The sequence below is a fragment of the Petaurus breviceps genome, unplaced genomic scaffold (assembly GCF_028583685.1).
Source record: "Petaurus breviceps papuanus isolate PSGF00001 unplaced genomic scaffold, PetGlider_PUasm1.0 138, whole genome shotgun sequence".
Taxonomy (NCBI): Eukaryota; Metazoa; Chordata; class Mammalia; order Diprotodontia; family Petauridae; genus Petaurus; species Petaurus breviceps.
In genome coordinates this window covers 29,356,289-29,381,043 of record NW_027185694.1, presented here as the reverse complement: position 1 = coordinate 29,381,043, position 24,755 = coordinate 29,356,289, and the positions used below count along the sequence as shown (strand labels likewise).

The 24,755-nt window shown below is 53.5% G+C and overlaps 1 protein-coding gene across 2 annotated transcripts; it reads left to right on the top strand.

Annotated features, from left to right (window-relative positions):
- CASKIN1 (CASK interacting protein 1) lies at positions 1 to 24,747 on the top strand. 2 transcript variants are annotated; one of them, XM_069063176.1, is made up of 20 exons: positions 1 to 155; positions 10,142 to 10,193; positions 10,302 to 10,399; positions 10,490 to 10,635; positions 10,750 to 10,845; positions 11,076 to 11,206; positions 12,450 to 12,558; positions 12,799 to 12,907; positions 13,044 to 13,138; positions 13,879 to 13,996; positions 15,648 to 15,749; positions 15,870 to 15,964; positions 16,065 to 16,149; positions 16,252 to 16,340; positions 17,496 to 17,606; positions 17,689 to 17,790; positions 19,743 to 19,881; positions 20,033 to 22,084; positions 23,259 to 23,661; positions 24,065 to 24,747. In XM_069063176.1, exons 1-20 carry the CDS (start codon positions 62 to 64, stop codon positions 24,159 to 24,161), a joined length of 4,323 nt encoding a protein of 1,440 aa, XP_068919277.1. In that variant the 5' UTR covers positions 1 to 61; the 3' UTR covers positions 24,162 to 24,747. The 2 variants fall into 2 exon arrangements, with proteins under 2 accessions (XP_068919277.1, XP_068919286.1); XM_069063185.1 differs by lacking the exons at positions 17,496 to 17,606; positions 17,689 to 17,790.
- The last annotated feature ends 8 nt before the right edge of the window (positions 24,748 to 24,755 follow it).

The following is a 24,755-nucleotide window of genomic DNA, read 5'->3' as shown; positions in this document are numbered from 1 at the left end:
GCCTGGGCGGAGCGGGACCAGGCCGGACAGGGCCAGGCAGGGCCGGGCGGGCTACCCCGTCATGGGCAAGGACCAGGAGCTGGTGCAGGCGGTAAAGACGGAGGACGTGGGCGCCGTGCAGAGGCTGCTGCAGAGGCCGCGGCCCGGGAAAGCCAGTGAGCGGGGGCGGGGGCGGGGGGGGGGGTGGCTCAGGGCGGGGGGGGGAGAAATGGGGGGGGTGCCTGGGAAGAGGGTGGGGGGCTTGGGGCAAGAGGGCCCCCCAGGGTGGTGAGATGCTTGCCTGGGGATGTGGGGGTCCAGAGGCGATGCTGGGTCTGGGGGTGCGCATTGAGAGAATTTGGGGTGTCACGGGGACGCCCTGGGGATCTGTGAGGGCCGCCAAATGCCAGGGGAGCGTGCAAGGTCTGGGATGGGGTGCAGGTGGGGAATACAAGGAATGAAGAGATGCTGGGGGATAGGAATGCAGGGTCTGAGGGGATCCCCAGGGGACCCAGCGGGTGGGGAGATACTGGGGGGTTGCAGTGTCTGGGGGCTCTGGGAGGTGGGGGGGATACAGGCTGAGGGGGGCGGTGTCTGTGGCCCCGCCCCCGGTAGCCCGCCTCCTCCCCCCCACTTTAGCCAGAGGCTGCAGAGAGGCTGGCCTGGGGCCGACAGAGGGTGGTGGGGGCCAGGCGATGACTCGCCCTCACCAGGCTCCGGAGGCGCATTTTATCCAACAGCCCAAACCTGCACCTCCCCCTGCCCTTCTATGTCGTCCCTCCATCTCCCCCCCCACCCCCAATTTCAGCACACATACTCAAGAGGTTTACAGAAAGCTATAGAGATACAGAGATGGATGGGCACAGAGAGGGCTAGGACAGACAGATACAGGGTCACAGGGACTCCGAGACACACAGGTGGACATAAGCAACTGGACCACCTGGACAGTCCCGTGTGTATGCTCTCTCATAGCTTCACATGCTGCTTAGGTGTGCGGGTGGGGAAAGTGAGGGCAGGGTCCTACCTCTCTGACTCACTCTTTCAACGGGGGATGAGAGGCTGTCCATCCCTGTAGCTCGCCAGGGGGACAGGGGTGGGTCTTCTCTCTACACTTTCTCATCATGCTTAATAACAAAGGTTGGAGAAAACTGGGCAGGGGCCACCCTGAGGGTGTGGCTGATGTGACCGTGTGTATGTAAGTATGTATGTATGCATGTATATATGTGGGAGGGGTGGCTAAAGGCAGGGGGCAGAGGGGAGGGGTTCTGGGGAGACATAATCCCATTTCATGGCCCCTGAAGAGAAGGTCTAGCAATGTTTTACTGATGGGGAAACTGAGGTACAAAGTGGCTGAGTGACCTGTCCAAGGTCGCCCAACTTGGGGCAGAACCAGGATAAGAACTCAGGTGTCTGAGCTGCTGGTCTATTCTTGGAGCCTATTTCTCTAACCTAGTGGGATCTCTTATCAGTCTAGAGAAGATGAAGGGAAAGGATCTCAAAGCACCCAGTGCCAGTCTCCTTCTGCTGATATGGGAGGGAGGAAGCTAGCAGAGGAGTGAGCTTAGAACCCTTGGCTGCAGTGAGCTCCCCCTCGGAGGGCCCAGGAGCCTCTGCTCAGCCTCCTGATCCCAACACTGATCCTGGCTCAGCCAGAGCCTCCCCCAGGAGTAGGAGATGGATGGAGGGGCTGGGGGAGGGCGGGGGAAGGATAGAAGGGGGGGGAGAGAGATGGGGATAGAAGCCAATTCCTAGAGTGTGCGAGATTATGCCTCCCTCTGCATGTGACTGATGCGTGTGTGGCTATGGCGTGTATATCAAAGTGCATCTGTGTGTGAGCAGTAGTTGGCAATACATGTACAAGTGTTAGTGTCACTGAGTGTTAGTGAACAATTGCAAGTTGTTTTTGTGAATCTTTCTCTCTGCCCCACCTATTCTCAAGACCTGGGACCAATGTAGGGAGAGAGGTTTCTTGGGAAGTCAGGGGGGAGCTATCACCTCCTAAGGGAATCTCAGAGGCTTGAGGCACTCTCAGTCTCGGGGGGGGGGTGAGATTGGGGGGAGGGAGGCAGTCATCAAGCCCCCAAGGTTACCAACCTCTAGTCCAACCCTTGCCTTAGTGTTTATCCTCTCCGGGGAGTCAGAAGGTAGGATGGGAATGGGAACCGAGATCCCAGGTCTGATTTTTTTCAAGCTTCCTTAGAATCAGATGGGAGACCAGAATATAGTATGCACTACCCTCCCCCCAAGAAAAAATAACTCACGGGTACAGACCAATATACATGGAAAGATAAACACAATTACCCACAGACATATAGCAGTGCTATACACTGACATAGACACAGATAGATAGACACATACAGACAGACACAAGGCATAAGGAGGTGGGAGCTAGTTAGAGGAGGGCGCTACTCCCTCTCCCTCTCCCTCAGCACTTATTTCTAATCTCTCTGATCTCTATCAATTCTTGGTAGCTCCCAGACTTCCCCTCCCCTCAAGGCGAAGTTCTCCCTCAAGTGTGATCATGCCCTTTGATCACACATAGGTTCTCCCAGAAACTCACCTGGCTTAAACACCCTCCCCCTCCCAAGGGTCAGAAGTCAGATGTCCATCTGGAAAGTCCTGAACTAGGAACAATTGAAGTTCATAGAAGAATCTGATTCTAGGCTTGGAAGAGCTCAAAGTTAGGTACACAGACAGGGGGAAAGAGAGACAGGAAGAAATAGTGAAGGGAGAGATAGAAACTGGGAGAGACAGAGATGATGCTAGAGATAGTGACAGGGAAAGAGACAGAGACATAGACAGAGAGACAGGCAGAGACAGATAGGTACAGGGACAGGCAGGGACAGAAACCCCAAATGGGTGCTCTGACTCCAAGGGGGCAGGCTTCATAAATCAGAGAGGAGAAACCCCTTCATGAATTAGCACGGTTGCCATGGTGACACTGGCCTGCTTTGGAGTAAGATATATTTTGATTCAGCAAAGTGCAGCTGGAATTTGGGCCCAGGGAGTGGGAGGGTGGGGCCAGGGCAGGGAGTGATGTTCAGTGGGCAGCTCTGGTGCTTGGAGGAAATAGAAATTGTCCCCACTATAACCAGAAGCCTCTCTTGTTCTCCATCATCCCTCTGACTCCACCATCCTCTGATCATCTTCCCCATGCCCCTGTCTGCTTCCTCCATTATCATCCACCATCTACTTCACCATCCCCCCCTCCTACCATCCTCTTACAGGCTGCCTTCTTGTTTCTATCACCAGTTCATCCCTAGCCTGCCTGAACTGAATGCCCCATGTACCCAACTTAATGTCCTCCTTTGGTTGTGTGGAGGTGGACTGGGGGAACAAACACTGGCTTTTGGGCTTACCATCTTGGGGGATGAAAGAACGGGACATACTGGGAATGATCAGGGGCTGGGCTATGGAGGGAGGACCTCAGTCTGAAGGTTGTAGAAACTCAGGAAGAAGTTCAGTGTGGCCTGAACTGCTCAAACTGAACTTCCTCATCCTTCCCCCAGCCTTCCTGGAGGAAGTCAGACTTAAGCTGGACCTTGAAGTATGAGTTGGATTTAGATAAGAAGAGATGGAGGGGGAAGGCATTCTAGGTAGAGGGAATTGTGAACAAAAGTTCAAATGTAATTTTTGTTAGTATTCCTGGTGCCCTGACACATAATAGACATTTAATACATAAATGTGGAGGCAGCTAGGTAGCACAGTGAACAGAGCACTGGTCCTGTAATAAGGAGGACCTGAGTTAAAATCCAGCCTCAGATGCTAGCTGTGTGACCCTGGGCAAGTCAGTTAACCCCAAGGGCCTCAAAAAACCTCAAAACAAAATGTTAAACTGTTTTGAATTGAGGTAGGTAATGCAAGTGTCTGGATATCAATTTTACATGTTAGAAGACAGGCTGAAATGTTCTGTGATTTCCCCAAAGTTACATAACAAATAAATATTCAGGCTGGGATTCAACACAGGTCTCTTGACTTCAGAAACCAAGTCTTTTTATGCTATACCACTTGAGCAGCTGTATAGAGTGCTGTATTTGAGACTGGGGTTCTGAGTTCAGATCCTATACTCTTCTAAGCTTCAGTTTTCTCATCTGGAAAATGGGAACAGTAATATTTGTACTATCAACTCCATAGAGAAGCAGGATGGAATAGTGGATATGGTGCTGGCCTCAGAGCTAGGTTCAAGTCTTACCTCTGGCATATGCAGGCTTTTGTGATACTGGTCAAATTACTTAACTTTCGGTGTTTGAGGCAACACACTAAAATTGTAAATTGTACAGAATGTCCCTCACTGCATTTATAGAGGAAGTTCCCTAATAGAAATTCCTCTTATATCAATAGAATTACAGATCTGGGGGTCTTTTCCCTATGATCTTCTGCAATTTAAACAAAACATTCTTATTCTGTCCCTACTGTGTGCAAAGAAAACTTTTTGCGTACAAAGGCAAAATACAAATTCACCCCTGCTCTCAAGGAGGTTATGTGCTATTGAGAGAAAGCACTCAGTAAACCATAGAGAACCATGGAAAAGTGAGTTATGATGTGTATGTTTTTGTGAAGGGAAGTAGGCTGAGGCCATATTGTAAAGGCCCTTGAGTATCAGGTTAAGGAGTTTGGGCTTAATTTAGTAGGCAATGGGGAGTCACTGGACATGTTTTAAGCTTAGGAGTGATGGGATCAGAAAGGTACATTGGGAGGATTGACTTGGCAGGTTATGCAGCATGAATTGGAAAGACGAGAAATGAAGGCTGTTAGGAGGCTATTGGGACCATCCAGGAAAGCAGTAACAAAGGCCTCTTCTAGGGTGGTGGCTGGCTGAGTGGAGAGTGGGAACGGATGCCAAGAATATTACTGAGGTAACTCAACAAAACTTAGCTACTGATGGATGTGGGGATTTGAAGGAGAGCATCGCCCAGATCCATAATTGGGTAATCAGCTCCATGTATTCATGTCTGCCTGTGTGTGTGATTTCATATATAAACCAGGAGGACCATTTGTCAGTGGCCTATAATCATTTTGTTGCCATGTAATTGGAGGATCCTGAGAGGCCAAGGGTATGGGTCAACCTAAAGCCTTGCCCACCTTGTTGTGACCAGAGTGGGTGATGGGAGCAACCAGAGAATCACGGCACTGATTCCTTCCGTCTTCTACCAATCACCCCACAAGGAATCTGCCATGATATCCACACAATGATGTGTGTGTCCACTCTTCCCTTAGAGTTGGGGCTTCCACAAATCAGAGCTGTGGATAAGAGAATCCAGAAGCACTGTTCTTCCCCCACTCCCTTAAAGTTACTACACTATACTCAGAGCTCTCCCTCTACTCCCCTCCCTTCATGTCATAAAGCTATTGCCCCTATCCTATGCCAAAATCGTAGTCTTGTCAGAACTTGACTGAACATCTATGTAGGCATCCCCTGTCCTTGGGTACCTCTTAGTCTGTGGAGAGAAGACCTGCCCCTTATAGAGGGGACACAAGACACACTCACACTTGTCAGTGTCTGTGGGGTGAGATGTGAATTACGGGCTCAGAACAATAATATCTTGGCATTAGTATAGTGATACCATTGAGTCAGGGTGGTATCATGGGGTTAGTGTAATATCTTGGAATTGACATGGTGATATATCCCGGGGCATTGTAGTGATCTTATGGGATCAGTATGATTATATCTCAGGGTGAATGTGGTGATATCACAGGGTCACTGCTGATATTGTGAGGTCAGTACAGTGATATCTTAGTGTGGTGATCACAGGAGCTCAGAATGCTGCTATCATAGCATCAGGGTGCTTGATATCGTGAGCTGAGTTTTGTTGATATTTGGAGGTCAGTGTAATTGTCTTAGGGTTATTCGGTGACATTAGGATCAGGTTGGTTAAGATTTGGAGTCAGAGCTGATATCAAAGGATGGGGTATGATGATAATCCATTTATTATATCTACCGAGGAAACTCCTGGGCTGAAGGATTAGCTGTTTTCCCTAAAGGAAGAGAGAAAGAGCTGATGACCTCAAAAAAGCCTTGGAAGACCTGAGGCTATCTGTGACCTTTTGTGTGGATTTTCAGAGGGGAGGGGATGGGGGAGCTGGGAGCCCATATCTTCACCCTCCCTCTCTCTCCCCTCACTAAATACTAGGAGATATCTAAGACAAAACTGGACTGGAGCAAAAAAGAGGACAAGTATCTTGCATCTTGGTTCCATCTCCTAATCTGTGTGCTAGAGGAGACAGATTCTCCCCAGCTCTGGATGTCATCAGAATAGCCAGGCCATGCCTTTACTGTCTGCATTTTTTGTGTCTGTGTTTGATTATGTGATTCCTGTGTGTGTGTGTGTGTGTGTGTGTGTGTGTGTAATGGGGGCAGGGGATTACTTTCTTGGCAAGGACACTCCCATCTTCCCGGTGTTAGTTTCAAATACATCCTAGAGAATCAGCCTCCTTTGCTCCAAAATTTCACCCTCTGGCCAGGGAGAGGCAAGCGTGGGTGACTGTGTATGTGACAGTTTGTGGATCTGTGACTGTGAGAATGTGTGACTTCATTCATTCAAAGAATATTTGTTGAGCACCTATTATGTGCTAATGAGGTATATCTGCTCTGCTCTGGTGTGGATCTCTCTGGATGGAATCGCAGAGCCATAGAAGGCCTGAGCTGGAAGATGTTTACAACACAGAATATTAGTGCTTGAAGGGATTTAGTGCCTAGAATGTTAACATTACAAGAGACAAGGCTGAAAGGGACCTTCGAACACAGAATGTTGTAACTGGAAGAGACTTTGATACCCAGAATGTTAGCTGGGAGGGAGGAAGAGAAGGAGACAGGGAGGAAAAAAGGAAAAAAAGAAAGAGGGAGAGAAGAATAAGAAGAAATGAGAGAGGGAAGAAAAAAAGGGAAGGAGGGATAGGAAAGAAGGAAATAAATATTAAGCACCTATTATGTGTGCTGCTGAGCTTTTTTTTTTTTTTTTGGAGAGGAAAAGGTAGGGCAATTGGGGCTAAGTGACTTGCCCAAGATCACACAGCTAGTTTTTGTGTGTGTATTAAGTGTCTGAGGTCGAATTTGAACTCAGGTCCTCCTGACTCCAGGGCCCATGCTCTATTACACTGCCCCTTTATTTTTTTTTTTTAAGCAATTGGGGTTAAGTAACTTGCCCAAGGTTACACAGCCAGTTATTTTGTGTGGGTGTTAAGTATCTGAGGCCCCAACTGATCCCAGGTCTTCCGGGGGCCAGCGCTCTTACTCACTGTGCCACTGCCCCCCCCCCTTTTTTTTTGTTTTTAACCAACATTTGATCCTCAAATCAGAACAACCCTGTGAAGTCAGTGCTATTATTCCCCGCATTTTACAGTTAAGGAAACTGAAGCAAATAGAGGTTAAATGACTTTCTCAGGGTCACACAACTAATGAGTGGCAGAGGCAGGATTTGAATTCAGGTGTTCCTGGCCCAGCACTGTTACCCACTACACTACCTAAGCTGCCTCCTTAGGGAAGGGAAGGGACCTTTGGAACATAGAATGTTAGAGCCGTAAGAGAAGTCTTAGAAAACAGGACAGATTTTACATATGATCTAACCCAAACCCCTGATTTTATATATGGGAGAAACTAAGTCCCAGAAGGATGAAGTTACTTAATATCACATAGTCAGTGAATTAGGACTAGAACATTAGGTCTAGAATTAGGACTAGAACACAGTACTCAACTCCAAACCCAGAAATTTTATCACACCCTTCCCTCTATTCCCCCTAGATCCTATCATATTTCCACCAGGCCACACCTCCTAGGCCTCTCCATAAGTCCCCACCCCCTCATCCTAATAGGGACAAAGGGGCTTCTGTCCAGCCTCGAGGTCCCCTCCCCCATGGAGTTGATTGACCCACAAACAGGTTATGTAACCAATGTCCTGGCAGGGCCAGTGGTGGTGGGGGGCCACTTGAGTCTGGCCGGGGCTGACTCAGATCCGGCGAAGGGCCCGAGCCCAGGGCAGGGCCAAGAGAGTCAGCTCTGAGGGGATTGTCTTACATCTGTCTGTCCCTGTCCACCCACCCCATTCATCCTTCTGGCTGCCCATTTTTCTATGCATTTTGTCCATCTATTCAGCTCTCTGTCCTATTCCTTCTCTAGAAAGAGTTCAGCTTGGGTGTCCCTGCTGGTCCTGGCTCTGGGATAGTCACCATAGAAAGGGGTAGGAGGGGGCAGTCCAGCTGACAGAATGGGAATGGCAGATAGATCCTGGGGCTTTGGGGAGTGGAGCTGGAGGAGAGGGTTCCAAGAGGATTGAGGAAACTGAGGGAATGGCTGAACAATGGGGGACAGCAGCAGGGCATTTGGTTCTGTTCCAGGTACAGGCTCCACGTTGTTCTGGGTCTGAATCCTGGGGGGCGGGGAGGGCAGTGGCAGGCAGGATGGGCAGAAGGGTAGAACTGGAGTTTTGGCTCAGCCCAAGGTTCCTTACCAATCAGAATCTCAGTCTTGTTAGGAATGCTTCAGACACCTAGAGACAGAGATGCAGATAGAGATACTCACATGCATATACTTCTGCTTCAGCATTTAGTAGGGACTGTTCTGCTTTCTGCTGCTGGACCAGGAAGTGACCTTAGAGCCGGTCCCAGCGTCTCCCAAGTTATGCTGGGGCTGCAGAGGGACCGGGGCTGGGGTGAAGAAGGGAAAGCATTCTTGAGTATGCAGAAAAGTGGGTGAGGGCTTCACTGAACCTGTAGCTTAATGTTGAGGCCTTGGGGGCCTCCACCTCTCCCCAAGAGACACCCCTGTCCTGGATCTACCAGCTTTCCCAAGCTGCCCCACCCAGTCTGCAGACGTCAGGAAGATGGATCACTCACTGGGGGAGTTATCCAATTAGTTCCCATACAGAGTCCTCAGCTTGTCCTGGAAGCGTGTGTGTGTGTGTGTGTGTGTGTGTGTGTGTATGAGAGTCTGTTGTGTGTTCTCCCTGTCTCCCCCACCCCCCCCCAGGCTATATTTAGTAGAAGAGAAGCAGTAGCAGCAGCTGGATCAGTGCCCTGGTGGGCCAGGAGCCCAGGGGAAGATGGCAGAGTGTGTGTGTGTGTGTGTGTGTGTGTGTGTGTATGTGTGTGTGTGTGTGTGTGTGTGTAAGGGGTGGGGATGGGGAGAGGGATAAGGTAGAGATATAGCTGGGGTTCATAACCCAATTCTATAGGCCATTGCAGGGGGTTCTTATAGTAGTGAGGAAATCTCTAGAGCCTATGGCACCTCAGATCTCGTGATAGTCTGGCATTAGAGAAGGACCATTGGGGAAACTGAGGCACAAAAGGCCAATAATACCTGTCCCCACTTCTGTGAAATCTGGTTATAGGCAGTCAAAGGAGGAGGAAGGTCCAGCCCCAGGCCTTGGTTTTTATATGTAGGGAAGAAGGTAGAATATGAATATTTAAACCTGGGGAGTGTCCAGTGGCTCCTTCCCTCCCTGCCTCCTCCCCCCTCCCAATCACTATGACTCTCCAGGTCCTATCCCTTCATCAGTGGTGACAGATGGCACCTGTGGTGGAGAAAAGGGTCTGGGTTTTAGTCTTAGATCTGCTGCTTCTGGCCCTGGGTCTGTTTCCTCATCTATAAAACAGGAACAAGGATAACTCTATTCCCTTCCTGGCGGTGTGGTTGTTATTGTGAGCATTAGAGGAGATGATGTACTTTGTAAGCCATAGAACACTATGGAAGCATCAACTAGGCAGCTGGGTGGTGTATTGGATAGAGGGCCGCTCTGGAAATCAGGAAGACCTGCATTAGAATTTGGCTTCAGACACTTCTTAGCTCTGCAGCTTTGGGCAAGTCACTGCCTCAGTGTCTTCATCTGTAAAATGGTGATTATAGAAAAGCACCTACATCCATGACTCATCATGAGGATAAAAAGAAATAACTGTAAAGGATAGCACACAGTGCCTGGAACATACTAAGTGCTATATAAAATATTATTATTATTCATTTCTATTAACATGGTGAACTTTAGCCTTGGAGTTGGATTTTGACTCTTTCTCCTCTAGAGCCAGGCTATTGACTTTAGGCCTCTGTGAATATATGTGTTTGGGGATGGTGGGGAGGGGGGGTCTGTGGCCTCCTTCCTATGCCCTTCCCAGGAGTCAGGAAGAGCAATGATTTCCCATTTGTCCTCTTCACTCCTTCTCCCTTCCCTCCTAGAGCTCCTGGGCTCAGCCAAGAAGGTCAATGTCAACTTTCAGGACCCTGATGGGTGAGTTGGGAGTCACTGGGGTATCCTTCCTCTGGCCCATGGATGGGAGGGGGTTTGAGATGAGGCTGGATGCCTGTCTAACATGATCTTCCAACACCATTCCCCCAGATTCTCAGCCCTCCACCATGCTGCCCTCAATGGCAACACAGAACTCATCGCCCTGCTTCTGGAGGCCCAGGCTGCTGTAGATATTAAAGACAACAAAGGCAAGTCCTCCCCCCTCCTGCTGCTCGCTCATTCCTCCCTCTTTGGAGGGAGACCCTAGGCCAAGGTTGACCATCAACCTCCTACCCCAGGGATGCGTCCTCTGCACTATGCAGCCTGGCAAGGCAGGAAGGAGCCTATGAAGCTGGTGCTGAAGGCAGGCTCTGCCGTGAATGTCCCATCAGATGAGGGCCACATCCCACTACATCTGGCAGCCCAGCACGGGCACTATGACGTGGTGAGGGCACTGAAGCAGATGTAGAGGGAGGACCAGGGCAGGGATGGGGGCCAGCCCTGGATAGGCTCTCACTGGTCTCCCTCTCCTCCTTTCCCTCCCCTGTGGGACCTGCAGTCAGAAATGCTCCTTCAGCATCAATCCAACCCGTGTATTGTGGACAATTCAGGGAAGACTCCCTTGGACCTTGCCTGCGAGTTTGGCCGTGTTGGGGTAAGTTTCCATGGGGCCCTTTGGTAGGTAGTGCCCTGGGGATGGGGTAGGGCCAGTGAGATGACATAGTACAGGTGCTTTTGTCTTTGGAGCTTAGGAGATGGTCCTGGGAGACCAGATTGATAATGTCTGATCTTGTCCCTCACTCTCAACTTCTCTGGCACAGTGACATCATCCATGTTAGTAGCTGCCCTGATTCTCTTCTCCTTTCCCCTTTTATCCCCCTAAAGGTGGTGCAGCTGCTCCTGAGTAGTAACATGTGTGCGGCGCTGCTGGAGCCTCGGCCAGGAGATGCCACTGACCCAAATGGCACCAGCCCCTTGCACCTGGCAGCCAAAAATGGTCACATTGACATTATCAGGTATGCTGTTGTGAGGGATAGACAGGTAGGTGCAGGGAGGGGAGGCTCTTGCATTTTTTTCTCTTTCTCTATTAGTTAACCAACGTGTCTCTCCTGAATACTCCCTCACCCCACATGCCCGCTCTTGTGCAGCTAGGTGGGTCAGTAGATAGAGATCTGGAGTTGGAGTCAGGATGACTTGAATTCAAATCCAGCCTCAAGATACTCACTGAGTGACATTAAGCAAGTCAATTAGCATGTTCCTCAGTTTCCTCAACTGTAAAATGGGGATAATAGCACCTACCTCCCAGGGTTACTGTGAAGATCAAATGAGATAGTATTTATTTACATTATAGTACTTGGTATATAGCAGGGACTTAATGTTCCTTTCCCATCCATAAGAGGAAGGCAGAGAAGGAGCAGACCTTGTCCTTGTCCTTGAGGGGTTCAAAATCTGGGAGGGAGACAGAGAAGAAACACACCAGAATCTTGTCCTTGGGAAAGGTGCTCATAGTCAATGAGGGGGGCTAGATTTACAGAGAGAAAAGTGAGAAAGCCGGACAAGACCATGTGGGAAAGAGGCCTGGACTGTGTGCTTCAGCTCAGAGGTGGCAGAGCAACCTGGGCTGGAGGGACCAAACAAAGTTTCACAGAGGTGGTGGGTGGCATTTGGGTGGGAGTGAGGGGTAGGATTCCTGAGGAGGGAAGCAGTGTGAGTGATGGGATGAGTCCTGTGTATTCAGGAGAGCCAGTAAGGAAACAGACACAAGCTGGAGCAGAGAGCTATGCTTGGGTAGGCCCAAGGTGTGGAGGGTATATGATGGCAATCAAAGAAATATAGTTTTTATCTGGTAGGCAATGGGGAGCTATTTAAGGTTTTTGAGTGGGGAAGTAATTTCATCAGAGTAGTGCATTATGGATATTACTTTGGTAGTAATGTGAAGGATGAATTTGAAAGGGGAAAGAAAGCAAGGAGACTAACTTGGAGGCCACAGTAATAGTCCTATACCTATCCCAGAATGGTGGGTATAGGGGTGGAAAAAGGGGAGGACAGATGTATTGTTGTGGTAGTATAGCCCCTGATTGGGTCATTTGAAAAGGGAGAATGAGAAAAAGGGAAGAGTCAGATTTTTTTTCCATGTCTTTGACCTGAGAGATGTGTGATGGGGGTACAGACTCATTGCCAGAGATAGGAGGTTGTGATGAGATCTAGCTGCCAGTGTCCTGGTTCATCTCTGGCCCTCTTGCCTTCCCCCATGCCCAGACTCCTCCTCCAAGCTGGCATTGACATTAACCGTCAGACCAAGTCAGGCACTGCCCTGCATGAGGCTGCACTCTGTGGGAAGACGGATGTGGTTCGGCTCCTGCTGGATGTAAGCTCAGGGAGGGGGAGACAGACTTGGTGGGGTCAGAGTCTGGGAGAGAAGGGCTGGGGCACTGAGATCAGGAGTTAGACAGAGGTCAGAGACCTCCAAGGTCCTTGGTGTCCACCCTCGTGGTCACTCTGGAGGAGAGAGTGGGTTTGGTGCCCATTTTCTGCTTTTGCCCCGAGCTCTTCCAGCCCCCAAGGTCCTCAGCCTCTCCACCTGAGCTTGCCTTCCTCCTCCAACCAGAGTGGAATCAATGCCCATGTAAGGAACACCTACAGCCAGACTGCGCTGGACATTGTCCACCAATTCACTACTTCCCAGGCCAGCAAGGAGATCAAGCAGCTGCTGAGAGGTGGGAAGATCGGGGGTGGTGAGTGAAGGGTGGGCTGGTACAAAGGGTCTTGGGCTTAGGGATCCTCAGAGGAGGGGAGGCATGATGGCTGCTTTCATTTTCAGGGACTGGGTGGGTTTTTCTCTTGTACCTCCAGAGGCATCAGCAGCTCTGCAGGTCCGGGCAACGAAGGACTATTGTAACAATTATGACCTAACAAGTTTGAATGTGAAGGCAGGAGATGTGATCACTGTAAGTGGGAGAATGAGAAACTTTCTCGGAGGGGGGAGGGATGGGATTGGTCCTGGGAGGATGCGGTCAGTCAGTGAGGCGGACCAAGGCCAGAGACTTCATCCTTGATCCGTACCCCTTCTTCCTTGTGGTCATTGGGGAAAAGTCGCCACTTGGGGGGAGTGGTCATGGGGAGATACGGCCAGTGAAAAGACATGGACATGGGAGGGCAATTGGGGTGGTGGTAGATTATTCAGCTTCCAAGGGACGGTTGGCTCCAGGACAGGATGCAGAGCTGTTCCCTCCCTCTAGTTAATAATTTAGGAGAGGGAAGCTAGGTGGTCCACTGAATAGAACACTGGCCCTGGAGTCAGGAGGACCTGAGTTCAAATCTGACCTAAACACTTAACACTTACTAGCTGTGTGACCTTGGGCAAGTCACTTAACCCCAATTGCCCTGCCTTCCCCTTTCCAAAAAAAAATTTAGGAGAATTCCTAGTAGGTTGGAGGTCATTAGTGACACCAACATGCCCTCAGTAGACCGTCTTGGGGCAAAGCTTAATTTCCTGCTCAACTTGACAGCAAAGGATGGGAGATGGGGTCTCCTGAACCCCTCCTCCCTGCCATCTCTGCTATTTTGCTATTATAACTAGAGTACGTTCATGTTGAGGGATGGATCTTCCCTGGATCACGCTGTCCTGGGCCCCAAGCCCCTCAGAGCCTTCCAGTAGGCCCTCAACCCTGCCCCTTACTTGGTACAGGTCCTTGAACAGCATCCCGATGGCAGGTGGAAAGGCTGTATCCATGACAACCGGACTGGCAATGATCGTGTTGGCTATTTCCCATCTACCCTAGGCGAGGCCATCACCAAACGAGCAGGCAACTAGTCTACCTCAACTTTGCCCCTCACCTCCCAATTCTCATCCTAACTCCTAAAACTTGCTGTATCCCCTACCCTAAGCCCACTCACCCTGAGCTCTGATCAGACTCAGTTTCCCAGCCCTGGACAATTTCCAGGGTTGGTTTTTTTTTTTTCCCCAGTCCCTGGGGTTTGAGAACAGTACAGACTCTTTCTGGAAAGAGGGCTGGGAAGAGAAAATTGTATCTTTCTGCCTGGCAGTAGGGAGCAGGAGTGGCTCCCTTTCCCTTCCCATCCCTTCCCTTCTGACATACCAGGTAACACCCGCTTCTTGATCCTCTCTCCCTTCCCCACGGTACCCCCATGGTGTGACCTTGGCATGTGGTATTTCATATTCATGCTGGGTAGTCAGATGGACATGGGTGCATGTGTGCATATATGTGAACACCCCTCAGCTGCAGAAATGAGAATGGTCTCCTCTGATGTTCCTGAAGAGCCTGAGCCCCAGGTAGTTCATCATATAGGAAGTCAGGAGTTAGACCAAGGAGGACCCAGACCTGTCTAGGCTTTGGTAGAACCAGAGTTATTTCTGGGAGAGGGAACCCAGAGGTCAGTATTTAGAATCTGGAGCCTGGAGCTTTTGTATCCCCTTAGTCCACTTCTTACATCAACTCCTAAAAATACCTAGATGAACCCAGTCCCCCCTGGAGCTGAGGTTGGGGGGCAGGGTGGAGGAAATGTTCTGTTGGCAAAGCTTCTATTTCCTCCCTCTGTCTTCCTCCACCCCTTCTCCCCATCAGTGTCCCTCCTCCTCCCTCCAGCTGTTCCCCAGAATGCCATTCTTGGCAGTGGTCCAGAGGAGCCCCAGACAGTCTGACTACATACTGGTCTACTTTGAATTTGAGTGTTTCCCTCCCTGGTCAGTGACAGCCAGTGACTCAGGCCCCTCACTTGCTGGTTTACCAGCATTTCTATCCAGTTTGTCTATCTCTGCATTTCTCTCACTGGTTCCTGTCTCCCATTTTCTCTGGGTCTCTCTCATGTCTCCATCTCCTTGTCTCTGGTCTCTGGGTATCTCTATGTCTTTCTGTCTCCTGCAACTCTGTAAGAGGGGAGGGTGGGCCCTAACTGACTCAGAGAGGGAAGGACACTTTGAGGAGCTCAGATTTGGGGAGTAGAGGTGTTGGAGGGAATGAAGATGGATTAGAAGTACTATCTGCCTATTCTGTTTCCTCTCCATTTGCTTTCTGTCCCTCTCTGCTTTCTGTCTGTCCTTAGCCCACGTAGAACTGAGCAGTCATGATCCAAGGCCCAGTTTGATCCCCTGCTCTGAAGAATACCAGGGTTCGGGGCTGTGGTACAAGGGGTGTTCACTGGCCTGCCCCTGGCTGTGTGAACTCAGGGTCGGGATGTGAGAGGGGAGAGGGAAGGGTTAATCTGTCTAATCCCTGGTTATGGTTGGCCTGCCCGTCTGCTTCTATCAGAGGACCTACCCCACAGAGAGAGAGGTCCTGGGGTACTCTGGAAGGGGGGGATTGCTGCTTGGCTGCTGTGCTCACCCTGGGGAACCCAGAGGGGCCCAGCCAGGGCCCACGCCCTGTGGTAGGGGCTTGAGCATCTTCCAAGAGGTAAGGGGTCAAGACTCAGGGCAGACCTGTGTTGTGTTTGAAGGTTCTCGAGGAGCTGACATGAGCCCGTCCCACCTGTCCCCTTCCCAGGGCAGTTCTGCAGCCCCTCCAGAGGAAATCTGGGTCCTGAGGAAGCCCTTCACTGGTATGGAAGCCAGGGTAGTCAGGGGCTTCTCTCTCATGGGCATCACAGCTGGCAAGCAATGTCTGGTAGTAGGGGCTGAGGGAGTGGGTGCTACTCCTGAAGCTCCTCTGGTGTTGGCAGGTGCTGACCGCAGCGGTAGTCTAGGCGGCGTGGCCAGCGGGCGCAGTGGGGGGAGTGGGAGCCATGCTCTGCACGCTGGCTCTGAAGGGGTCAAGGTATGCCTGGACATGAGGGTGAGCAGGTGGGAGGGGGACATTCTGAGCAAAGGCTGGCTCTTTGGTGACCCCAGTGGGGTCTGTCCCTTTGCATCCCCAGCTCTTAGCAACTGTGCTCTCCCAGAAGTCCATCCAGGAGTCAGGTCCAGGGGACAGTCCAACCAAACCCCTTGAGGGCCCTGCAGGTGAGGTCATTCTACCTCCTCACCCTCTGGGTTTTCCTCCCTGGATCTTAGAGGCCCCCAGCCTCTAATGAGCTCTTTACCCCCTCTCCTCTTGTTGCCCAGGTCCCTCACGTGCCCAGCCTGTGGCACACACAGGGCAGGCCTATGGTGAGCAGCCACCCAAAAAAATGGAGCCTGCATCTGAGGGAAAGGTGAGGGGTCAACTTGGGGCTCTTCTCAGGTCATGGAACTGCTCCCTTTACAAGGACCCTATTAACTTGTGGTGGGGGAGGCTTGATAAAGGGGATCTCTGAGGGGATCAGCAAGACCCTGCCAGGTCACCTTCTAGAAGCCCTAGATGGGGGGAAGAGAGTGGGCATCATGACCTGTAAGTTTACAGAGGAGGCGCAGGGCAAGCTTGGCCACTGTCTATCTGTTATAGACTAGGTAGTCACTGGTGTTATCTATGTGTATGTTTCTGTCAGGATGGGATGGAGTGCTGGTGTGTATGGGGGATGCGTGGGAATACATGTGTATGTCTAGAGTCTAGGGTGTGTATGTGTGTGTGTGTGTGTGTGTGCGCATGTTAGGAGAGATGTATTCTGTGTGGAAGGTGTTGAGTGTATGTGAGGGGTGCTGGGGTGGCACATGGGACTGAATTCTCTCTGGAGGTCATTGGGATCCTTGCTCCTGGGGTCAGGCCTCTAGGGCCTTGGAGGAAGTATGCTGGGATAGACCAGGCTATGGTATAGGGGAAAAGGCTGCTGTGGGCAGATGATCAGGCCTGTTCCTGGTCCTGTGGAAAGGTTTTCTTCTCTGTCTACCCCCTCCCCTACTCCCACCCCCAATTACGGGTCTATAAACCTACCCCAGGGAACGTTCAGGTTAGAAGAGATCAGGTACACGGTTCTATGGTTAACACTAAGACACACCCATGTCTGTCCACAGGATACTCCCCCCCACACACATGGTTAGGCTTTCTGTATCCTGGGGGAGCAGGCCCAAAGCTATTGATACAGAGATGGAGGAGGGATAAGGGAGGGAGGTGTGAGGCCCCTGGACAGTGGCTGGACTCCGCTGGAGGGGCCGGATGGAGGGCCCGAGGGCTGAGCAGCGCTGGAGGATGGTGGTCAGTTTGGGCAGCAGCCACAGCACCTGAGCCCAGGCAAGGCCAGTGAGGAGGAGGAGGAGAAGCCTGGATGACGGCTTCAGCCCTATGGATGACCACGGCCAGGCCGAAAGAGGAAGCAGCAGAATTGGGGCTGAGTGGTCCCAGGAGAGGCCGGGAAGCGCCCTAGCCCACAGGGCAGTGAAGGCTTGTCCACCAGCGGCCCAGCCTGCAGCAGGTGCCCCCTTGTCTCTTCCAGAGTGCGGAGGCTGTCACCCAATGGCTCTCCACTTTCCAGTTGCAGCACTATGCCTCCAACTTCATCACCTCTGGCTACGATCTCCCCACTATCAGCCGCATGACCCCCGAGGTGAGCTGGCCACTGGCTGGGCCCAGAAGATGGGCCCCAGGAACCTGGCCACCTCGATAATGGGGCCTTTTCTCTGCCCTAGGATCTCACGGCCATTGGTGTCACCAAACCTGGCCACCGGAAGAAGATAACCTCAGAGATCAACAGCCTGACCCTCCCTGACTGGCTGCCTGAACACAAACCCGTAAGGCCCCTCCCGCCCCGGCGGTGGCAGAGCCGTGGCGGGCATGGGGAGGGCAGAGGGTGCTGCCCCACTCTGGATCCCCAGGACAGACAGACAGTCACCCTCTGCGCCGGAGCCCAGGTGCCGCCCAGCACGGGGCAGCCACACCTGGGGCCAATGGCATGGGGCATATGCCTGCAACTTCACTGGGCCACCCCAGGGCTACCCTGGCCCCATCAGCGCTCGCTGGCCTGGACGGAGCCGCTGCCCCCAACCTGGCCCTGGGGAGACGAGTGAGGCGACGTTTCGGTCAGACACTGAGGATGGCCCCTCGGGAGCAGCGCGGGCCCTGCCAGCAGTGAGCCACCTGTCCAGCCATCTGTCCATCATGGGCACCAGGGCTGGCCTCCCCAGCGGGGCAGGTCCTAGGGCAGTGGGGCATGGCTGGGGCCAGGGCTGAGAGAGAAGGAGAAAGAAGAAGATACTGGGTTCAGAGTCCTGGGCCTTGGGTTCAGGGCAGCCAAATAGCTTTTATTCTTTGTTAGGCAAGGGCCAGGGCCCAAGAGCAGGTACAAATTCATTCGATCAGCACACCTTTAGTGTGGAACCCACATAGCTCAGCACTGTATGCACATATACACTGTTAATTCCCGCCCCCCACATTTCCACAAATCACCAAGTCAGGCCCACCCAATCATTACCTGCCCACTGGACCCACACACATACCACAGAAGGTAGTGAGAGCCCTGGAAACTAACTGGTGGTTTGTCCTGGGTCTGCCACTCACTGCTCATGGGGTTACCTCGAACACACCAGTCAGTCCTCCCTTGGCCTTGGCTTTTTCATTTACTAATGGAAATGGGGGAGAAAGATGGACCCAGAGATGTCCAAGGGCTCTGCCAGTTCTGACTCCATGTCCTGCTCTCAGGGATGACGTTCACCCCATCCCTTCCCTCACCTAGGACTCCTCCGCGTTCAAGGATGACATCCTAGTTGCTTTTCTTTTCTTGTGGGGATCACCCAAGCACACACATGACAAGTGGGGTCAACAGGGGGAAGTCTCTACATGTCGGCAAGTGCACACCTATATCAGGGCTCAACAGAAATGTGTCGCAGGGTTCTTTCTTTCTCTTTGCCTCTGTTTTGATCAGGGAAGTAGAAGGTAAAGCTGTAGCCATGATTGTGGTGGGGAGAGGAGAGAGGATGATGGGTGTGAAAGAGATGAAGTTGAGGTGTGTGTGTGTGTGTGTATGTGTGTGTATTGTATATGGTGGGTATGAGAGAGACGCAATTGTGTGTGTACTGTGTATGTATGTGGTGGGTGTGAGAGGTATGCTTGGGATATGTGTGTGTGTGTGGTTTGGGGTTTTACATGTACGTAGGATGTGGTTAGATGTGTGTCCATGTGTGTTTGTGTAAAGTAGTGGTGGGGTGGACAGATGGTTGGACCAATGGCTGGCTGGCTGGGTGGGGGAGGGGGTGGGGAAACAGTCACATGGCCCTCCCCACTCCATATGTCTGGGCAAGGTCACAGGTGTGTTACAGACACAAAATGTTGGATGCTTTGGTGTCTATGATGGTGTGTTGTGAATGCCAGTGCCCGGGCAGGTCAGGATGGGCTGGCTCAGACTAGGGGGCCTTCCCCAACCCCCTAGCACTGGCCTCCCCAAGGTCTTAGGCCTAGAGCAAGACTCAGGACAATGTCTACTGTTTGATATTCTCATAATCAGATTTCTCTGAGGCATCTGCTGACCTGTCTGTCTGTCTGTCTGTCTGTTCTTCCCCAGTCTACTGCTTCCCTTTCCTGACCCCAGCCACAAGTTAGTGACCTTGAATGAACAGCTGGGGGGAGATAGGGAAAAGGCAAGGCAGCCCCAGTGGCCAGGGAGGGCCTCAGGGGAAGCCTGGACCTACCTGTTCAGGCTTGGCTTGTCCTGAGACCTAGGAGCGCCCTTTACTGTCTTCTTCCTCAGGCTAACCTGGCTGTGTGGCTTTCCATGATTGGCCTTGCCCAGTACTACAAAGTGCTTGTGGAAAATGGCTATGAGAACATTGACTTTATCACTGACATCACCTGGGAGGACCTGCAGGAGATTGGCATTACCAAGCTGGGTAAGGTGCCTTTCTTTCACCACTCTGCCTAGCCTTGCCCTTTCCCCCAGTGAGCCAGGGAATTATCTGGGGTGGGGTCTCTGTTATTGGGTAGCCCTTTCACTGTCCCTGTGGCATGGTCAGTCTAATCTGCCATGTGTTTTCCTTCCAGGGCACCAGAAGAAGCTGATGTTAGCAGTCAGGAAGTTGGCAGAGCTGCAGAAAGCTGAGTATGGGAAGTACGAGGCAGGGGCCCTGCGCAGGAAGGCTCCGCAGTCCCTGGAGGTGGTGGCCATCGAGTCTCCCCCACCCCCAGAGCCCACCCCTGCGGAATGCCAGTCACCCAAGATGATCACATTCCAAGACAGTGAGCTGAGTGGTGAACTGCAGGCCGCCATGACAGGCCCACCCTCGGGTCCTGAGGGTGGGGCCGAGAAGCCCACCAACAGTCTGCCCCCCACACCTCGGGCCAGCACCCTGCGTCATGAGCCCAGCCTGAGTGGGAGGGCACGACACATGAGCAGCTCCCAAGAGCTTCTGGGAGATGGGCCTCCCGGCCCCAGTGGCCCCATGTCCCGCAGCCAAGAGTACCTGGCTGACGAGGGCGCCTCTATCCCTAGTCCCAAGGAGGCGCGGCCCACGCGCCACGGACATAGCGTCAAGAGAGCCAGCGTGCCCCCCGTGCCCGGCAAGCCCCGGCAGTCCTTCCCACCGGGTGCTGCCGGGGGTCACTTCACACCGCCTCAGACGCCCACCAAGCCCCGTCCAGCTTCCCCACAGACCCTGGGCACGCCCCACAGCCCAGCCCCGGCCACTGCCAAGGTGAAGCCTACTCCGCAGTTGCTGCCTCCGGCTGAGCGGCCCATGTCACCCCGCTCACTTCCTCAGTCTCCCACCCACCGGGGCTTCGCCTATGTGCTACCCCAGCCTGTGGAAGGTGATGGCGGGCTGCCCCCGCCAGCGGCTCCTGCCCCTATGCCTGTGCCTGTGTTGTGTCTGCCGCCTGGGGCCGTGGGGGAGGCCGAGGAGGAGCCCGGGCGGCCCAAGAAGCGGGCACACAGCCTGAACCGCTATGCAGCCTCGGACAGCGAACCCGACCGTGACGAGCTGATGGTTCCCGCTGCGGGGCCCTATGCCACGGTACAGAGACGGGTGGGACGGAGCCACTCGGTAAGGACCCCTGCGGGCAGCGACAAGAATGTCAACCGCAGCCAGTCCTTCGCCGTGCGGCCCAAGAAGAAGGGGCCTCCCCCGCCGCCGCCCAAGCGCTCCAGCTCCGCCATGTCCAGTGCCAACCTGGTAGACGAGCCGGTCCCGGATGGAGAGGGCGAGGAGGCCAGGCCCGACGAGGGCACATCGGGCGGGCGGGCCCAGCGGCGGAGGGCCAGCGACTTGGCTGGCAGTGTGGACACAGGAAGCGCGGGCAGCGTCAAGACCATTGCCGCCATGTTGGAGCTGTCATCCATTGGGGGTGGGGCCCGGGCTGCCCGCAGGCCCCCGGAAGGCCATCCCCTGCACCCGGGGCCCGCCGGGCATCCTGCGAGCCCTGAGCCGGGCCGCGGGGTCACGGCGCTGGCCTCAGCGAAGCACAAGGATGCTATTGGACTGGATGGAGAGGTAGTCAACCGTCGCCGCACCCTCAGCGGCCCTGTCACTGGGCTGCTAGCTGCTGCCCGCCGCGGGGAGCCCGCCCCCCCTGAGCACATCCCCTTTGCGGAGGAGGGCAGCCTCACTATCAGACAGAGGCCACGGGGCCCAGCCAAGGGAGAGGGGAGCGAGGGCCCTCCCCTGGCCAAGGTCGAGGCCAGTGCAACGCTAAAGAGGCGCATCCGGGCCAAGCAGAGCCAGCAGGAGAATATCAAGTTCATCTTGACCGAGTCAGATACGGTGAAGCGGAGACCCAAGACCAAGGAACGGGGGGAGCCTGGTCTGGAGCCACCCCCGCTGTCTGTGTATCAGAATGGCACAGGCACCGTTCGCCGGCGACCAGCCTCCGAGCAGAGTGGTGGCCCTGCAGAGCTGCCCCTGCTGCCCCCCCCTGCTGCGCCCCCTCCTACAGACCTTGCCCATCTGCCTCCTCCCCCTCCACCTGATGGAGAGGCCAAAAAGCCTGCCAAGCCCCCGGTGTCCCCTAAACCTGTCCTGGCCCAACCCGTCCCCAAGATCCAGGGCTCACCTCCAACCACCTCCAAGAAGGCACCACTTCCCGGCCCCGGCAGTCCAGGTACGTCCAGCCCTGTCCCCAGTGAGCAGCCATCTAAAATCCTGGACCCTGAGGGAGAGGAGGCAGGGCAGGCAGTATATAGAAGGACCTCACATCAAGAAAATAAACCCTTTTCTTAGGATAGTAAGATTTAGTGCTTGGAGGTAACCTGAGAGACCATCTGTCTTAATCCCTTCATTTTCTAGATGAGGACAACATTGAGGCTCAGAGGGGTTAAGTGTAAGGTCATGCAGGGAGTAAGTGAAAAGGAGCCCAGACTTTGGACTCCAAATCCAATGGAATGTGCATTCTGCCCAAGCACCAGCCCAGGGCTCCTGCCTCACCCCCAGTCCATCCCTTCTGTGCAAATGCAATGGGATGAGGCAGTGTTTTCTGAGATGTTCATACATCTGGACACTGATAGATATCATGCCATATCCAGTGGGCTCCTGCCACCTGCCCCCCCCCCCCCAGGCAGCATGACCTGTTTGGACACACACACACGGACATTGCATATATACGTGATGCCTAGGCATTGGCTCCTACTTCCTAGATTTCCATTTTTGAACTCCATGACCACAGGGTCAGGAGCCTAGAGCTCTTGGCCTGCCTTCCTTTCCACAGAACATGCCCACCACTCAAAGAAAAAGAGGGAGCTAGAGTCACTGAACCAGATACTTCTGTGGTCTCCTGGCCCACCCTGGGCCTAGACCAGATTGAGTCCTCAGCTCACCCTAGGAGGATATCACCAGGTGGACTCTGCCTGGTCCTTTAGGTTAAGGCATTCAGAATCCTTTTTGTTTCATGGGACCTAGCTCCTCCAGGTCCCCTGACTCAGGGTGGGTACCAGTGAGGGAATGAGAAAGCTATATGTCCCTGCTGGCCAGAGTTGGCACAGCTGGTAGTAGCTCTGGCCAGCAAGAATAGACCACTGGGGGGGAGGGCGGCCAGGTAGCACAGTGAGTAAGAGCACCGGCTCCAGTGTTGGGATGACCTGGGGATCGAATCCCAGGCTTAGACACTCAGCACCACACCCAGAAATAACTGGCCGTGTAACCTTGAGCAAGTTACTTAACCCTGATTGCTTAAAAAAAAAAAAAAAAGAATAGACCACTGGCTGGTTTTTCCACCAAAGCAGGATCTAGAGGGTCTAAAGATAGCATGGCTGGTAAGACTCTCTCTCTTCCTCAAACAGAGGTGAAGCGGGCCCATGGAACGCCCCCGCCGGTGTCTCCCAAGCCGCCACCCCCGCCCACAGCACCCAAACCAGTCAAGGCTCCTTTGGGACTGCAGTCTGTGAGTGCCAGCCCCACGCCCACACCCTCCCCAGCCCGCCAGGCACCTGCTGCTGCCGCTACCAGTAAGCCAGCCAGCACACCGCCCTCCCTCTGTGCCAGTCCTGCCAAGCCCCCATCGCCGGGTGTGCCCCCCCAGCAGGTGCCCATCAAACCACCTCGGGCCGCCATGGCCGTGCCCCCTGGAGATGGCAGCGCCAGTGACAGTGCTCACCAGAAGCTGGAGGAGACCAGCGCCTCCCTGGCCGCTGCCCTGCAGGCTGTGGAGGAGAAGATTAAGCAAGATAATGGGCAGGCAGCTGAGTATGTGCTGTGCCCCCAAGGTCACTGTCTTCCTGCTTATCATCCCTTCTTTTCTCCCACAGTTCCCATCTCCACTGTTCCCCCAACCACTCTTCCCTCTGTTGCTGCCCCCTCCCCTTCTCCCCATCACTGTCCCCTTATGCATAGCCACCTGGTCACCATTCTCTTGGCTAATGATGGGGCCTGAATTCAAATCCCACCTCTCCTTTTCACCCACGTGACTTTGTGTAAGTCACTACCCTTTCTGGGACTCATTTTAATCATCTGTAAAATGACAGTGTTGGACTAGATGACCTGGGCGGGGGGGTCCCTTCTGGCCCTGCATCTGTGATGTCCCATTCCCCTCCCTGTTGGCCACTGTCTTCTCAGTCATCACCCCCCAATTCCTGTCTCTTCATTTCAGTTCGGCAGCTGAGTCCAAGAGTACAGTCAGCATTCTGGATGACATTGGCAGCATGTTTGATGACCTGGCTGACCAGCTGGATGCCATGTTGGAGTGAGCCCGTCAGGTGCCCAGCCAACCTCAGGACTCCCCCCCTTGCCCCACCCCGGGCTCCACACACAGAACTTTACCTCAGGATTGGGCTCCAAGCCGGCCATCCACTTGGCCGCCTTCTTTGTGCTGCAGGCTTAGGGGGGGGCGCTCTCTGGGGGGATGGCCTCCGTGATGGAACCCCCTCCCCATCTGGCCCCTTGCTGCTGCTGCCTCCTTGCCCCATCCTTGATCTCTGCCTGGCACTGACCCAGCCTCCAGGCAGGGACTTAGGCTGGATGAGGGTGTGGAGCAGGTGGAGAGGTTGTGGGGCAAGGACTCAGAGTCCTTGGGGGCTGGAGTATTCTTGGGGATGGATGGGAGGAGACTGAGGGGGTCACCCTCTCCCTTGCCCCGGAGCCTGGCTGATCAGATGGTGGTTGGTCTTTGAGCACTGGTAGTTGGTGGTTGGGATGTTGGGGTGGGGGGGATTGGGACTGAGAGAGCAGTGCCCTTGAAAGGGATCCCTATCCTTGCCCTTCCATGCCCCCCCTAATCACAAGCACAACATTTCGGGGGACCATGAGCAGAGTAGGAGGCTGGGGTCAGAGGTTGGCCCACC

Coding starts and splice junctions, on each gene's coding strand:
- CASKIN1 (XM_069063176.1), top strand. CDS start 62: ATGGGCAAGGACCAGGAGCTGGTGCAGGCGGTAAAGACGGAGGACGTG. Junction 13,997..15,647: donor GGCCATCACCAAACGAGCAG/GCAACTAGTCTA, acceptor TTGTGTTTGAAG/GTTCTCGAGGAGCTGACATG. Junction 23,662..24,064: donor GATAATGGGCAGGCAGCTGA/GTATGTGCTGTG, acceptor TCTTCATTTCAG/TTCGGCAGCTGAGTCCAAGA.